The 17549-nt window shown below is 37.5% G+C and overlaps 1 protein-coding gene and 2 pseudogenes across 1 annotated transcript; all 3 read left to right on the top strand.

Annotated features, from left to right (window-relative positions):
* Window positions 1–812: 812 nt before the first annotated feature.
* Window positions 813–931, top strand: LOC112483904 (annotated as a pseudogene).
* Window positions 932–2471: 1540 nt separating this feature from the next.
* On the top strand, window positions 2472–3493 carry LOC102889087 (annotated as a pseudogene).
* Window positions 3494–14814: 11321 nt separating this feature from the next.
* On the top strand, window positions 14815–17505 carry LOC102888838 (olfactory receptor 8S1). Its single transcript, XM_006916909.1, has 2 exons — window positions 14815–15587; window positions 17343–17505. Exons 1-2 carry the CDS (start codon window positions 14815–14817, stop codon window positions 17503–17505), a joined length of 936 nt encoding a protein of 311 aa, XP_006916971.1.
* The last annotated feature ends 44 nt before the right edge of the window (window positions 17506–17549 follow it).

Here is a 17549-nt window from a genome sequence, read left to right as displayed (position 1 = left end):
TTAATCTTGTTTATGTCAGTTTAATTCTTAGACCAGTCACAGAAACCAGAAGAGTAAAAGGGAAGGAAGGAAGGAAGGAAAGAAGGAAGGAAGGAAGGAGGGAGGGAGGGAAGGAAAGAAGGAGGGAAGGAATGGGTGGATGCATGGATGGATAGATGAATAGAGGACTGAATGGACAGATAGGATGATGCTGGAGTGGAATAATGAAAAATTAGATGGATAATTAATTACATAGAATGAAAGAGTGAGTAGTTGGATGATTAAATGTTGTGGTTTTAAGCAACCTCCCTGATGTGGACAAAAATTAATGAGTGTATGTGATCTGCTGTCTATGGATCAGGGTTCTGTAGGCACTGGTTAGTTATCACATAAGTCCTCTTCCAACCCCTTACAGCTAGAAGATGAGCAATACAGCTAGAAGATGAACTCCACACTCATGTGCTTTTATTTTTCTTTCCAGTCTCCTTCCTGATTAGTTTCTTTTGAAAATGGAATTCAAGTTGGGGAAATTCCTCAAGGAGAGGCCCTACATAGTCTATCTTATTTGCTTTCTCCTTCCCATTCATTCCACATTTAACAAATCTTGATTAAAGATTCATCATGTGCCTCGTACTACAATATGTATTCAAAGTAATATAGAGCTTAATCCCTAAGGAGCAGGCAGTTTAATTGAAAAAGAAAAGAAAGAAAAACATCTATTACTAAAAGCCAAAGTAAGATGGATATCCAAATGAAGGCACAAAAAGGCTCAGAGAATATATTGCTGAAATAAGACACACAGTGGAGAGAAGCAGATATACTTAAGAAAAGAAGTCTATGGCTCTGCTACCCTGAACAAGCCCTATCCCATCTGATCTCAGAAGCTAAGCAGGGTCAGGCCTGGTTAGTATTTGAATGGGAGACTACCTAAGAAGACCAGGTGCTATAGGGGTTAAAAAAAGTATGATGATTACAAAGATATATGACTATTTTTCAAATTTTAAAGTTTTTCAATATGTATGCATTAAAATTTTTTGCGCTTAAATGAATGTACATACATAATGGTTTCTATTACTATTTACCCTTATTGTTGCATATATCAATAGTTTGTTAATTTCTCACTTAATAGAATTCCATTGTATAACTATATCACTGCTTTTTTAAAAATAAAATACTTTGTTTATCTATTGTCTATGATACTCATTTGGGTTTTTTTCCATTTTATGGCAATTAGAGAAGAAAAGTTCTATAAATATTTTTGAACATGTTTTTTGCGAACATATGCATTTATTTTTCTAAGAGTGTAATTGCTGAGTTATAGACTCAGTGTATGTCTAGCTTTGTAAGAAATTGCCTACATTTACAAAGTGATTATACTATATCTTACATTCCCACAGGAAAAACTCCAGTTGCTCCACAAGTTTTTGCCAACACTTGGCAATTTTAGCCATTTTGGTGAATGTTTAGTGGTACCTCTGTTTAGTGGTTTTATTTTGTATTTTCATGATGACTAATGATGTTGCACATATTTTTATAAGCCTACTGGCCACTGAGATACTTTCCTTTGTGAAGGCCTTGTTCTATTCTTTGGCCCATTTTTGTTATTGTAATATTTATTATCATTGACATATTTATTCTTGATTCAAAGATATTTGTTACGTATATACGTACTTTGTTCAATATTTTCTTTATTTTGTATTTTCATGATGACTAATGATGTTGCACATATTTTTATAAGCCTACTGGCCACTGAGATACTTTCCTTTGTGAAGGCCTTGTTCTATTCTTTGGCCCATTTTTGTTATTGTAATATTTATTATCATTGACATATTTATTATTGATTCAAAGGTATTTGTTACGTATATATGTACTTTGTTCAATATTTTCTCCCAGACTCCAGCTTGCCTTTTCTCTTTTTTAATGGTTTCTTTTAATGAGCAATTCAGTTTTATTTTACCTACATTATTTTTTAGCTCTACTTTTTTAACTTTAAAAAATAGATTTAGCAATGTCCTCCCTATATCAACCACACACACACACACACACACACACACACACACACACACACACAGCTTTCAAAGTTGTTTCTAAGATTAAATGTTCCAAATATGGGAAATACAATAATAAAGAGGAGAAAACAACATAACTAGTACATAATTACATAGTAACAAACTATTACAGAGTTTTGAATGGGAAGTGAAAGATGGAACCTGGGAAGAACAAGAAAGATTAGAAAATCTTCTGCAGAAAAGTAGGCTCTTAACTAAAATGTTAAAGAACAAAATCAAAGGCCCCAATTAAAGAAATTGAAAACTATTCAAGGGTCAGATCTGAAAATCTATGTGAATTTCTCTAGAGCTGTTTGTAAGAGAAGAGCAACAAATGAAAAGAGTGCAGTACATTGCACTCTTTTGCACTAGGACTTGTGCACTAGGAAGTCAACAAAGGGAAGGGCATGTGTCAAGGGAGGCCATGAGAGCTATTAGACAACTATGGCAATAATGAGCAGTTGGGAAAAAGTATGTATACATGGAATGAGAGGAAACTCCAGGTTTTGAAAAGAGACAATTGATGCTGCATTCCTCTTTCTATTTTCTTCCAAAGGATTATCAAAGGATTATTTAAATGGCCTTGAGAAACCAAGAGCACTATCACAGAGTTCCTCCTCCTTGGGCTGCCCGCTGATCCTCACACCCAGGCTCTACTCTTTGTGCTTTTCCTGGAAATTTACCTCCTGACTTTGTCAGGGAACCTATTAATGATCCTGGTCATCAGGGCCAGTTCTCACCTCCACATCCCCATGTACTTCTTCTTGAGTCACCTCTCTTTCCTGGATCTCTGTTACTCTTCAGTCACTGTGCCTAAGGTGTTAGAGAACCTTTTGTCTGAGAAGAAAACCATTTCAGTGGAGGACTATTTGACTCAGGCCTCCTTTGTGTTTGACTCTGGGGGAACAGAGTTCTGCCTTCTTGCAGTGATGGCCTATGACCTGCCATCTGCTACCCTCTACTCTATAGTCAAAAGATGAGCAAAGAGCTGTGTGTGAGACTGATGTGGGGATCTTGGGTCTTTCCTTTTTAGATGCTTTCATCAATACCCTTCTAGCTTAGAATATGGACTTCTTTGAGACTCAAACCATCTCCAACTTCATTTGTGAGGTACCTTTTCTTGTCTCCCTGTTCCAATATCTCTAATAACTTTGCTGTCCTACTCTGCTCTGCCCTCCTGCATGCCTTTGGGACCTTCTTCTTGGTCTTCTTCTCTAATGCCTGCATTGTCTCCACCATCCTGAGCATCAGCTTCACTTCAGTCAGAAACAAGGCCTTTTCCACCTGCTCTTCCCACCTCACTATAGTGTTCTTATTTTATAGCTCAGGTTTGTTTCATTCTCTCATACCAACCTCGGGTCCCCCATGGAAGCTGGTTTTCTCCATGCCGTAGAGTGTAGTCACTCCCCTAGTGAATCAGTCCCCTCGTCCATAGCCTAAAGAACAGGAAAGTAAAGCGGCTCTGAAAAACATGTTGCAAAAAAGTTAACAACATCTCAGGGAGCAGAGAACAGGTAGGAGATGATTGGAAAACAGGGCAGAATTACAGCAAAATACCTGAATAATAAACATTAAGAAAAACTTTTGTTTGCTCATGTCAGACATGACAAGCAATCTAGTAAAGCCTCCTTTCTTGGAATTGCACACAAAAAGTAGCAACAAATTACTTGCTTCCTTTGACTCATATTTTATCTTTCTCACAGGCAGAAGAAAATGCATCAGATAACTATTTCAATCCAGGTAATTTGGATACAGACATAGAGATATACGATTCCTTTTGTTTGTGAAACATTAACAAAATCCTTAGCATTTGGAAAAACTATGTTCAGAATCCTTACGTGTATTCCCATGGGTATAAAATTAGGGGTAAAGCAAAAAGTAAAGTAAAGCAGAAAGTAAAGAATCAGAGTCTCTAAAGGAAGAAAGACATAGGCTTGAGACTCATGGAAGGGTGAGTGGAAGTGGTTTTAAGATGAGCTCTAACTGAAGAGGGCCTTAGAGACAAGGCAGATGCAGATGCAGGTGTCTGAGAGAGAAAGTCAGCTTGTTGAGCTAAAGTCTAGGCTGACAGACACCTCATAAGCTCTGAGAAGCATTATGTGCTATGCAGCAAATGGTAGAGAATTCCATTCATTCTATGGTAGTATAGCAGCGCTGCCTGTTTCACCTTCCAGGTTTTACCGGTGGCTCAGAAGGATAAGTTGGGCATATCTTGTTCTGTGGAAGGTGATGAGATTCAGAAAGGAAGTACATGGAGTACGGAGGATCCTAGGTAGGGGTTTCCTGATGAAAAATAGATGGTCATAGAGAAGAAGACTAATCAGAAGAACTGCATAAAACCATTTATCAAAGCGTCCTAGACATCTCTATAAAACTACTTGCTAAATCATTCTTAAAATCTTAGAAATCCAAATTTAAAACCACATGGACACTGTGATTTATTCTAAATATCTTTTTTGTTTTTGTTTTTGTGATGTTTTTTACTCTAAGTATCTTAAATGAAGATGAATTTAATACTAAGTTGTTGAAATGACTGGATGGCCAAAAGAGAGAAGTGTGAAGAGGGTCCTAGAGAAGCAAAAAAGAAAGAAAAACTTGCACCAACCCTAGGCTGAAGCTGATGATTCTACATTGGCTGTAGTGCCGTTGGGGGCATTGGCATCAGGACCCTCTAGGAGAGGAATTACAGATGATGCTAGGACTGCTGAAGAAGTGCTGTGCTGCTCATGCCAGAATCAGAATGCAATGTCATCTCCTCATTCTCATCCTCATCCTCCTCTTCCATTATTATTATTGTTATTATTGTTATTATTATTATTATTATTAATTTTATTCAAACAAGCCACTGCCTCCAATTGGCTAAATTCAGCCAAAAGCCTATTAGCAAGAGAATCAGGGAAATGTCTTATGCAGGCTTATGCAAGCAATGTAAAGTCAAGAATATAAGCGTAATGTAGGGCTTGTAAATGTGACATTCCTGGGGCAAGAAAAGATTAGAAAGAAGACAACTCTGGCAGAGAGGAATTGAAAACCTGGGTCTGTACCTGCTCCACAGAGCAACTGGCTGTCCAAGTGGATCTGTGGTATAACTGTCTCCAGGATTGCATAGGAATGTAGGCAAAGGACAGATATAATTTCTATAACTCTACTCCAGGAAGAACTATTGCAATCTGGAGCCCTAAGAGGCTTGGGGACTTTGAAAATTACCAGGCAGGCTTCAGAAAGAGGCTGTTTAAGAACTCTGTTCTCTGTTTGTACCCTACTCAACTTGTGCTGTTTGTTCCCACCAAGGCCCCTACAGACCTCTACAGACCTCTCCTGGCTCTTTCATTGATCCAGCAAATTCACCTAAGGTTTTGTTCTTCGTTTTTTGTTTATTTTTTTACTAAATAAAATTTGGCTAAAGCAATCTTCTCAAATAATCACCTCCACTATCTATCTATCTATTGTTATCTAACTTCAGAATTTCATATAAGATAGACCTCTTTCAGCTCTTTCCAATATTTTGCCCTACTTTAGATCTGTTTTCTACTTCGGAAATTCAAAAGTTTTCAGCCAACGTGTCTCTCTCATTTAATGGTGTTTTAAAAGGATTATTTATCAAATATATAATTCTTAGTATTCAATTCAATAAAGTTACAGTTTATAAGAACTCGTAACTTCTTTTAGATATTTGTCTCATATTTTTCCAATACATGTATTTATGAAGGAAGTCCACATCTGTTTATTATTCTTCATATTTTGGACAGCAAGATTGAAAATATTTCATAGATGCTGCTAAGCACTTTAAATTATTTTTCATTTTACTTTTGACTATGTTGAAATTATAAGTATTATTGGTTCATGTAAAATACTAATACTTTCTTTAAATATTTTTCAATTATAAATTATTAAAATACATAAAAATTGTTCTACTACACACTGAAAATCACTATTAACATTTAGGTATTTCAGTCCAATTTTTCTATAAAAAATGTCTTTAAAGTGCATTCTTATACATAACCATGATTATAATTTATAAGCAATTTTGTTTCTGTCATTTTAGTTAACATAAAATATCATTCTCAAGAGGGGAAAAAATGGCATAGATGATGGAGGCTCTGTTCATCCCTCTGGCAACCAAAGTTGTGACAGAAACAAAGAGCATACAGCAAGGAAAAATCACCTGGAATCTAGATGAACAAGACATACAACTAGGGAGAAATCTAAGATATCACCCTGCAATGGCAGAAGGTAGGACAAGGCAAGGACACAAGGCTGTTCGGTCCCAAGCGGCTGAGTGAGACGGAGGCTGCGGCAGTGGATTTTCACAGTGACAGACCTGCATGCTCTGAGCGCCTGTGCCAACTCAGCTGCACAGGGACTTACCGGAGGACACTGACTTGTCAGAATGAGGGCCAAGGCGAGACTCACTCTGTACAGAAGTGCTGGCGGTATCCATTGTTCCTCTGTTGAGCCCTCCCCGCACCCAGCGCGCAAACACAGCCCTTTCAGAATAAAAAATGAGCACCTGAAAAAGCTCATCAGCACTAGCCATCTGTTAAATGTAATCAAAATACAAATATCAGAATAAAAAATTTAAAAAGAAGGTAAAAATCATTTTTTAAATCTGTGCGTCCATTAATAATTGTCCAACTTCCTGAACTAATGACATGTTCTCTTCTGGCTCATATTGGGCAGCCTTTTTTTTAAACAGAGGTCCAAAAGTTTGAAAACATACCAGTTTTTAGCATTAATGCACATCTAAATATTCTACAAAATTGAAGAAAATGCAAAGAAATAGAAAGATATCTGTGTTCATGGATTAGAAGAATCAACAGTTAAAATGGCCATATTACCCAAAGCAATACACAAATTTAATGTAATCCCCATCAAAATCCCAACGGCATTTTTTAAAATAAATAGAACAAAAAAAATCCACCAGATTTATATAGAACCATAAAAGACTCTGAATAGCCAGAGCAATCCTGAAAAAAAAGAATGAGAACAGAGATATCACATTTCCTGAATTCAAATTATACTACAAAGTGACAGCAATCAAAACAGCATGATATTGGCAGAAAAACAGACACACAGACCAATGGAACACAATTGAGAACTGAGAAATAAACCCACATGTATATGCACAAATAATTTTTGACAAAGGAGCTAAAAACATACAATGGAGAAAAGAAAGCCTCTTCAATAAATTGTGCTGGGAAAATTGGAAAGCCACAAGCAAAAGAATGAAACTAGATTGCTATCTCTCACCATACACAAAAATTAATTCAAAATGGATTAAAGACTTAAATAAAAGACCTGAAACAATAAAATTCATAGAAGAAAACATAGGTACTAAACTTATGAACCTTGGTCTTAGGATTTTATGAATTTGACCTCAAAGACAAGGGAAACAAAAGCAAAAATAAATCAATGGGATTATATCAAACTAAAAAGTTTTTGTACAGCAAAAGAAACCATCAACAAAACAAAGTGGCAATCAACCAAATAGGAGAAGATATTTGCTCATGATGCCTCTGATAAAGGGCTAACATCCAAATATATAAAGAACTCATACAACTCAACAGCAAAATTACACAAACAATCTAATTTAAAAACGAGCAGAGGACCCGAACAGACATTTCCCCCAAGAAGATATACAAATGGCCAACAGATATATGAAAAGATGCTCAACTTCACTAGCTATTAGGGAAATGAAATCAAAACCACAATGAGATAAAGCCTCACACCTGTAAGAATGGCTATTATCAATAAGATAAGTAATAACAAGTGTCGGAGAGGTTGTGGGGAAAAAGGAACCCTCATATGACCCAGCAATCTTTCTTCTGGGACATTTCTTCATAAAAATATATGTACGCCTATGTTCATTGCAGTGTTATTCACAGTGGCCAAAATATAGAAACAACTAAAGTGTCCTTCGATAGATAATTAGATAAACAAAATGTGGCCAGGGTTTTTAGTTTTTGAATAATTTTCTTCTCATATATTTTAACAAGGGTTTATGAAATATGCAGTATGTGTTATATGATTCATCAATTTGTATTTTCTGGGTAAATTTTCCGTACTACTTATGATATCCCTCAAAATTCATTGTGTTTTAGAGTGTGATAACTGGCACTCATTCAGTGTTATTCTTTGTATAGCAATAATGAGAATATTAGGATACATATGTGATTAATAGATTTAAACACTTTAAGATCCATTTTACTTTATTTCTTCATATGTAAAATTTATCATGTACTGAACCATGTCCTGATTAATCACACCTGTATTTTCAAATTTTTAAAGTTATAATAAGAAAGTACATATGTTACAAAAAATAAGTACAAAAAATAATTCCGCTACCCATATTTAGGTGTATTTTATTCTAGTGTCTCCTGTACATAAAGACTTTAATGTAACCCATTTATTAAGCAACCCCAACGCCACAGTATGTATACATGAAACTGGGTTTTTTCCAAGTCACTTAATTCAACTGGGCTGTGTAATCTCTATTTCCTATTATTTAAAGAGTTATTAGGTAGATCTTTAATGTTTTGATCACTTTGTTTAATAAATGTACATTCTAATTTAATACATGTATTCCAGTTTAATTGAAGTCTCCTTCCTCTCCTTCCCCCAGTGCAGGTTTGAGTTGATATCTCACTATTTTGAAGAGGCCTCATATGTCTCAGACACATCCCCCCTTCTACCTCTTCAAGGTCTGGTTCCTCCAATTTGGGGGGCAAAAAAGAAGGCAGAGGGAACAAGTGACTTCCTATAATTAGTCCTGTTGTTATTTTCTCACTGTTGATCGTTGGTAACAATGGCTGATCAAAAAATGACCTCAGGTCAGCAGTTGTGTAAACATTGCCTCTGGTGGAGGGATGTGGGAGTTCTTTCGAAGATCCTGCTGATCCTCCTCACTGTACAGTTTCCTGACCTAGAAGACTTGACTCTTGTTCACTCTCTTCTATCTGTCTCTCCTCCAGTACCAGCGACCTCCCAGAACCTCTTGTTGCAGAAGAAACCTTCCCCAGCAACCACCTTGAATGTGACAACAGCGAGAGTCCAAAGCCAGCTCTCTACCAAGATGATCAATGATCCCCCCTGAAAATTCACACATCTTTGCCATGCAAAACAGTGGGTGAGCAGGTTGCTGCATTTCTACCTGCCCCCTCTGCCCTGTCAGCTTTCCCGGTTCTTCTCATCTTGGCTCAGATAGGCACAGAGGAAAGGTCAGCAAGTCTACTGCTGACGTAAAACCCAACAGAGAGATGAAATCTACCTCTTCCGCTTCCAAGCATCCTCTGTTTTTGCAAGTGCTTTTTTCAGGACTTCATTCATTTGGATTCTACAAAAGGAAAGCAATCTTTCCTTCCCCATTAGACAAGAAGGAAATGGGTTCCCACCACAAATGCTAAATTCTCAATAAGGGCAATGAAATGAACACCCTCCTCTATTTGTCCCAATCCCAAAGTTTTTATATAGCCAGGCAGAGAGGGTATTGGTGATAACTAATGGTAGATTCTGCTATCCTTGAAAAGGGTGTCTGATGCCATTATTGGTAGATATTATCAAATGTAAGGTATTTATGTTGTGAGAATGCAAATTGGTACAGTCACTATGGAAAACAATATGGAGATTCCTCAAAAAATTAAAAATAGAACTAACCATATGACCCAGCAATTCCACTTCTGAGTGTATACCCAAAAGAAATGGAAACAGGGTATTGAAGATATACATACATATTCCCTCCCACGTTTATTGCAGCATTATTCACAATAACCGAAATATGAAAACAGCCTAAGTGCCTATCAATAGATGAATGGATAAAGAAGATGTGGTATAGAATTAATGATGTGGTATAAAATGGAATGTAGTTTAGCCATGAGAAAGAAGTTGATCCTGCCACTTGCAACAACATGATGGACCTTGAGCACCTATGCTAAATGAGATAAGTCAGAGAAAGACAAGTAATAACTTGTTATGTACCCATCAATGTAAAAAAAGTATGTATCTTTGCATTTTGCTTTTTAATAATGTCTTAATTCCACTTATATGTGAAAGTTGAAAAACCCAAACTCATGAAAACAGAGTAAAATGGTGATTACCAGGGGTTGGTGGGGGGTGGAATAGGACAGATGTTGTTTAAGTGTACAAACTTACAACAAGTAGTAAATTAGTCCAAAAAGATCCTCCTAGGCCCAGTTCCTCTACCTCCCTTGCAAAACAAAAGACTCATCCTAAAGCAAGAAATGTATCAAAGCCCGCCTGAGGGTGCTGGTGCAATCCCACTAGAGCAGGGAAAGAAAGAGATTCAAAACCACACTGTAAATATATATATATGCCTTACTGTTAAAGTGTACAGCTAAAACTTATTAGATTTTGTTAACCATTGTCACCATAAAAAAATAATAATTAATTAATTTAAAAAATAAACCTTAGCTTGAGGAAATTGGAGAAAGGCAAAGGTACTAAAATAGCCAAAACAATTCTTAGGAAGAAAAACAAAATTGTGTGATTTTCATTACCCAATTTCAGGACTTATCATAAAGTTACAAAATTTAAGACAGTGTTGTATCTGCAGAAGGAAAGTAAAGGAATAGACATGTAGATTAATGAAACCAAATGGAGAATCCAGGAAGAGATCCACACAAATACAGTTAACTGGTTTTTGAAAAATGCAAAATCAACTCAATAGAGAAATGAAAGTCCTTGCAACAAGTGGTGGTAGAACAATTGGATGATGTAAATGCAGATATAAATTTAAAATAAGTAGCTAGTTCTCCCTGTTGAAAACAAGGGAAGAGACTTCTCTCCCTCGACCCCTTTTCTTAGAGCATTTGCTGTAGAACATTTGTCATTGTAAGTCCTTTGTCTTTTTGAAATGTATGTAAATCTGTTTAAAAGTTATATAGATCTCTTGCCAGCTTTACTACCCAATAATGTCTTTCTCAAGGACCTAAAACTCTCTTTTTTAAATGCAATTATAAGAGAAGAGAGCGTTTCCCCATTTCTATGGAATGGTAGGAGCCTAACCTCAGAGGTGCCTCACTCCAAGTTGCAAAACTATCTCCTGTCATAATGGTGTGAGAAATTTATTCTCCTTTGGATAAAGCCAATTAGCAAACACAAATGACCACCTCCATTACCAGGTGAATCTGGAATAAGGATATATGTGACAGATGGTGCTGTCGAGTTCTCTTACTAATGGACTAGTTACTGTTTATCATGAGAACATATATGTAAAGTGTTGTATCTGCTTGGCTATTATGCTATAATGGTAATTAACCCTTGATCCTCCTCCTAGCTGCAGTGTTGTTTCCTTAAGGGAAGCAACATTCGTGAAGAGATTAACTATACTTCATCCACCAGGTTCTGCATATGAAGGTGGTATGGTTTTTTCTGAATATCACATTTTCATTCAATTATCCATTTAAGTCACCAAAGGTTACTTTCAACACTAGACTCTATCTCAGCTACATCAACAGTCAGGGAATCATCTAATTAAAGACAACTGAGTACCGCTTTGACTGTTCCAATGTTTTTGCTGTTGATTTGTTCTCTTCACAGACTGCAACCCTACAAATCATCTTCTTGGAAACATAGCCGTTCAGTATTTGACCAGAAGAACAGAACATGACAGGATGGCCAGACAGCAAACCAAATGATATGCAACATACTCTATATAATTTGTATGTGGTGTAAAGGAAAACAAGGAATCTTCTTATTGTGCTGAAAATCTTTATAGCCTTTACAGTACAACTTCTGTGTATATGTTACGCTGTGTCTAGTCTCTGCTTTTATCCTTTGGAGACTTGGAGATTCCCCCAAAAGTTAAATGCTATCTACTTTGTAGCTAGCTGTAAGTAAGTTATGTTTAAAATGCCTACTTGTAAGTTTTGCTTCTTCAGGATATTAAAATATATTTTGTGATATACTAAAGGTCCTGATGTCTACCAAATATTATAGAGCATTTTAGCCTAATTTATTATCTGTATTAACTTATGAAAGTAGCTGTAAATGACTAGGAATTATGTTATTTGTATTAAACCCAGATCTATTTCTGAGTATGTGGTTCATTGTGGAAGATCTTTTACCTTTTACCTTTGTCAGTTTGTAATGTTTTCCTTTTACCCTTTGTAGCTCAGAGAGCACCTGATGTATTGTCTCAAACACGATAAACATACCCCTCCCTGAAGGAAAAAAAAAGGTTTATTGCAAACATTTTTGGTAATGAGAAGTTGGAGGTGATTTGGGTTTGTCAGGAAATCTATTTTAGAAAGATAAAGGCTAAGCTGTTATAGAACAGTTCCCAAAATATAGTGAATAACCAAATAAAAGATTACTTTTCTCTTAAGCTCAGATATGTATGGATGGTCCAGAGTGAAAGGCACAAGTTCCTTCTATATTGTTGCTTTGTTATCTCCTAGGGACTTAGTCAACCACCATTCAATCCTCACCCATGGCAAAGACTAATAATTGCTCTCTAGTACCTATCCTTCCCTCTACCTTTCAGCAACAGAACCTTCCCATGTTTTAGACACATGAGTGTTCATGTCATGTAGAGAAGACATTTTTCAGCCCCATGTGGTCAAAGCTGAATAACTGTCAATGAGCTGATAATTCTTGCAGCTGAGTGATGGATACAGAGGGATTTCACACTATTCTTTCCTCTTCTGCATATGTTTAAATTTGTCCATAATAAAAAGTTTTTACCACAATTAAAAATTTGTTTGAAAGTTTTTAATCAATTTGGATTTTATTTGAATTGCAATAAATAAAAGGATTAATTTTGGATGACATGATAAATTTTTATTTTCTTCTCTTATCATTTTTAAAATATCTTAATATCTTTTTTCATTTTATGTTATTTACCATTATCTTACTTTTATAATCATAAATATAAATTTAAAACATAAGGAAGTCGGAAGGAAGGGAAAGTCAGAGGGAGGGAGGAAGGGAGGAAGGAAATTTCAAGCTTTTAAACTAGGAAACTTTAAAACTCTATATTTTTATCTCCAGAAATTATTGGCCACCCTGAGAACCCTCTTGTATGATGCAACCCATTGAAACAAGAATGATACAGGGGAGGAATTGTTGGCCCTGGAGAATTCATTTGGCTTCGGAGCAGGCCTCCTGCTTAGGAGCCTCTCTAGGGACCTCCTTCATTCTCCAAGGTCTAGCTAAGATCAAGTCCCTCTGGTCATTGTTATTTGGAAGACAGAATCAAGAAGGCTTCCGTCTGGACAGAAAGACTTTAGCGATATTTCCTTGCTTGCAAGCTCCATCCGTTGCATCTTCTAAAGGAAGAACAAAGTTGAGGGAAGCCCACGAAGTCCTAGCCATACCAGTGGAGAATGGATGCCATTCAGGTATCCTCCACTGAGAGCATCTCTTTTTAGCCTAGGGAGCCCAGGTGAAGAAAAATCTCTTTCTCATTCAAATCCATCTTCTCTTAAAACTATCTGCTCAGGGAACCGATGAGTGTACAAGCCATGAATAGAAATCAAATACTCATTTATCATCTTCCTGAGTTACCTGTTAAGGAGGGAGGGGTGACCACTTTACCTTCCTCTGGTCTAGACTAAATCCTATAACTGTCCATTTTACCAGGTGTTCTCAGTGTTCTTTTATCATTATTATTATTATTATTATTATTATTATTATTACCATATTTATGATGTACAGAAGATGGTCTAAGTTTGACTTGGCTTTATCCAAATCTCCTGGTACCAACTCAGAGAATAAGCCAGTTTTCATGGACTCTCATGTTAAGTCCTAAGATTACAGTGCAAACAGTGGAGATTACAGATTCACAGAAATCCTGGAATGGGAAGGCCTTGGAGCAACTGATATGCAACAGCCCTCACTTCTATTTTGAGGACTTCTTCCTGCCTGGCTTCCATGAAACCAACACCCTGTGTGCCACTTCTCCTTGAGTTGACACAGAAGGGGAGATGGAGTTTCTGCTTAGTACCAGAGATACCCAAGGAAGATCGTCCCTCAATCCTTAGAATTTCTAAATTGGAATGGACTTTAGAAACCATACAATTTTCCCAAATTGTTTTTCTAATGAGACTTTTTTTTATTCACAGACTTACAGTGGTAAAGAAAGGTCTTATATCATCATCAGGTGTCACAACCCCCTTATTGATCATTCAAATATTCATCATGGTCTGTCAGCCAGGTAGTCAACCAAAATGTTTATTGCTTACTCACTATGCTGGTCAGCTCTCCTGTGGTTTGAACTTGGTTCCTTTTGGAACTGAAGGACAGATAGCACTTCTCGGTGCTCTGGCATCTGTTCCTAAATCCCTTTCTTTCTTTCTCCAGTCTGGATGACCTCTATTCTCTTCTTCCATTTCTAGGTCTAGTTCTGTACACTCTTCCTTCCCATCTTGGCCAATGGGTTACTGCCCTGAGCTGGGAAGGGGTGATGAGATCTGACATGGCAGGGTTTTGGAACTGAAGGACAGATAGCACTTCTCGGTGCTCTGGCATCTGTTCCTAAATCCCTTTCTTTCTGTCTCCAGTCTGGATGACCTCTATTCTCTTCTTTCATTTCTAGGTCTAGTTCTGTACACTCTTCCTTCCCATCTTAGCCAATGGGTTACTGCCCTGAGCTGGGAAGGGCTGATGAGATCTGACATGGCAGGATTGCTGCTGCTGCTACATAATCTGTCCTGGGTCAGCCGTGAAGATTTACTCACAATGCCTTATCCTCAGACATGTTCTGAAACTGATAACCCATTTAAGTATTCTTTTCTGTTCTTGTCCCTCTGAAGGAAAACTTGAATGCTCCATGGAAGTTGGCAACATAACCACAATCACTGCATTTGTTCTCCTAGGAGTATCCAACAACCCCCAGGTCCAGGTAGTACTCTTTGTTCTGTTCCTGGTGATTTACCTCCTGACCCTCACGGGGAATCTGCTGATGCTGCTGGTGATCAGAGCTGATTCCCACCTCCACATTCCCATGTACTTCTTCCTGAGTCATCTCTCTTTCCTGGATGCTTTCTATTCCTCCATCATTGTGCCCAAACTACTAGAGAACCTTCTTTCCAAGTGGAAGACTGTATCCTTCCTTCAGTGTTTCACCCAGATCTCCTTGGTCTTATTTTCTGGAGCTACAGAAGCTTGCCTCCTTTCAGTCATGGCCTATGACCGGTTCCAGGCTGTGTGCCACCCTCTGTTATATGTGGTAACTATGGAAAGGAAGTTTTGTACCAGCCTGGTGGGAGCATCGTGGGCCATAGGAATGGGGACTGGCCTAGTTAACACCTTCCTTCTGGCTCAGCAGCACTTCTGTGGCCCCAACCTCATCCACGGTTTCTCCTGCGAGCTTCCCCATGTGCTCCTGTTGGCCTGTTCTTACCCCTATGTTAGCATTGCCTCCATTCTGACCACCATGGTGATCCTGGGTCTCGGCACCCTTGTCCTATTGCTGGGCTTCTATACTCGTATCATCATGACAGCCCTGGGGATCAACTCTGCCACTGGTCGGAGCAAGATCTTCTCCACCTGCTCTTCTCATTTTCTTGTGGTTACCATCTTTTATGGTTCAGGACTTTTCAGGTATGTCATACTATACCACCTGAATGTAAATATAGGATATTCCTCAGCCTAAAGTGGTCTTGGCCTGTAGAACAAAGAGTTGCAAAGTAGCAGGAAAATAATTGTACTAGAATTCAAAGGGCCTGAGTTCTAGTTCCAGCTCTGCTCTGGACTAGCTGTGTGAATTATGAAAAATCCATTTTCTTTCTGAGGTTTCAGTGGTCTACTCTGAAAAATGAACTTATACAAAGGCTAAAGATTTTCCTACTTTCATGAACCTATGATTTGAGAGTCCTCAAAAGGAAATCAGGGAACCTTTAGTAGAGTTTTATTCAGTACAAGACAAAAAACAAACATGTCATCCTTGAAACAGATGCCATGTTTCTTTTCTGCTAGAAAATGATGCCTCCAAAGTCTATTTACTATAACTATTTATTAGGCACCTACTAGACACCAGCTGCTTTACATGATCAATTTTACTACATATCATACTACAAAAGAAATATTATTAAACCCGTTTTCAGGTAAGGAATCTGAGTTTCAGGAGTAACCAGGTAATTTCTCAAAGGTCCCAGAATGAGCTATTAAGGGAGCCATAATTTAAACCAAGTCTCACTGACTTCAAATCTCATGTTTTTTCCTACCATGCTTTTCTCAAACCTGAACAGCTCTAGCTGATGAGTCCCCACTTACTAAGAGACACAATAATTATGGTCTGTGTTCTCTATTAGTAAAATGGAGATAGATTTGTATAAATTGCTCCATGCTTTTCTCACCTGCTTGTGACTTAGAGAGAGGTCAGGGTGGGAAAGGATGATAAAGAATAGTCTAGAAGTACTCATCTGAGCCTGTAGACAAATCTCCCCATTTCTCTCTGTCTCAGTTTCTTCATATGCCATAAGAAGACAATAAGATTTCTCCTACCTACCTCACAAAAATGTTAGGAGAGATAAATTAGATGATGAAGAATGATAGTAAAATGAATATCTTTTTTAACAAAGCACACCAGAACCCACAGAGAAGATTTCCAATGATGATGGCATCATTGCTAAATAATAATAATAATGCTTTTTTGGGAAGTACTCCCAGGGATACTTAACAAATCATCCAAAATTTTAATCTTATTATTTTGGATTTCTATCTTGTGCTTAATATTTTATCTTCCACTTTATTTACCAGGCTTTGCTTCTTTCCTAAACCAAAGAAAAATGCATCTAAAAAGACAAATGTTTGTTGCATTTAGCATTATAAAAATAATGTGCTATTATTCTGAGGGTAATTTCCAGAGCAGTGAATGTTATGAACAATGGCAGCATTATTGGACTAAGTATACAGTTTTGCAAGGAATAGTCATCACAAGATGAAAACATACAGTTGTATAATAGAAAAAAGAAGATTTTAAAAATCCTCATATTATCATTATAACTATTAAGGAAAGACACTTTGAAGAGAATGAAGTGCTACAGAAATGCATGAAATTATTATTAGTTCTATTCTAACCTGCAATACTTGATATGCTGCAGAACTTCCTTTTATCTCAGGGCAGCTCCTATAATGTTTTGCATGAGATCATTCATGTTTGAACGCATTTGAAGGCAGAAACGAGTGACTTCTCACTTATCATACAGTCATTTCTAGGTGCTGTACCAGTGACAGTCAACTCAGCTCTGAGGACCCTCTTTGCAGAGTCTCTAGAATACGATGGACCATGGTGGCCAAGAGTATTGTGGCCATTGTCCTGAGCTAAGTTTATTCCTTTGTGCAATTCCCTTCAAGGTATATGATTCCAACGTCTGACTCAGTCCTGGAGCAAGTGCTCTCCCTGCAGTACAGTGTGGTGAGCCCACTGTTAAACCCCTTCGTCTACAGTCTGAAGAACCAGGAGGTGAAGGGCGCTCTGAGGAGGATGCTGGCCAGGAAACCCAGACTTACCTTCTAACCCAGGCTCCACTGCCTCACCAGGAGGAAAAGTGATGGGAAAGA

The sequence above is a fragment of the Pteropus alecto genome, unplaced genomic scaffold, assembly GCF_000325575.1.
Source record: "Pteropus alecto unplaced genomic scaffold, ASM32557v1 scaffold196, whole genome shotgun sequence".
Taxonomy (NCBI): Eukaryota; Metazoa; Chordata; class Mammalia; order Chiroptera; family Pteropodidae; genus Pteropus; species Pteropus alecto.
This window is presented reverse-complemented; position numbering and strand designations above follow the sequence as displayed.

Coding starts and splice junctions, on each gene's coding strand:
- LOC102888838 (XM_006916909.1), top strand. CDS start 14,815: ATGGAAGTTGGCAACATAACCACAATCACTGCATTTGTTCTCCTAGGA. Junction 15,588..17,342: donor TATGGTTCAGGACTTTTCAG/GTATGTCATACT, acceptor ATTCCCTTCAAG/GTATATGATTCCAACGTCTG.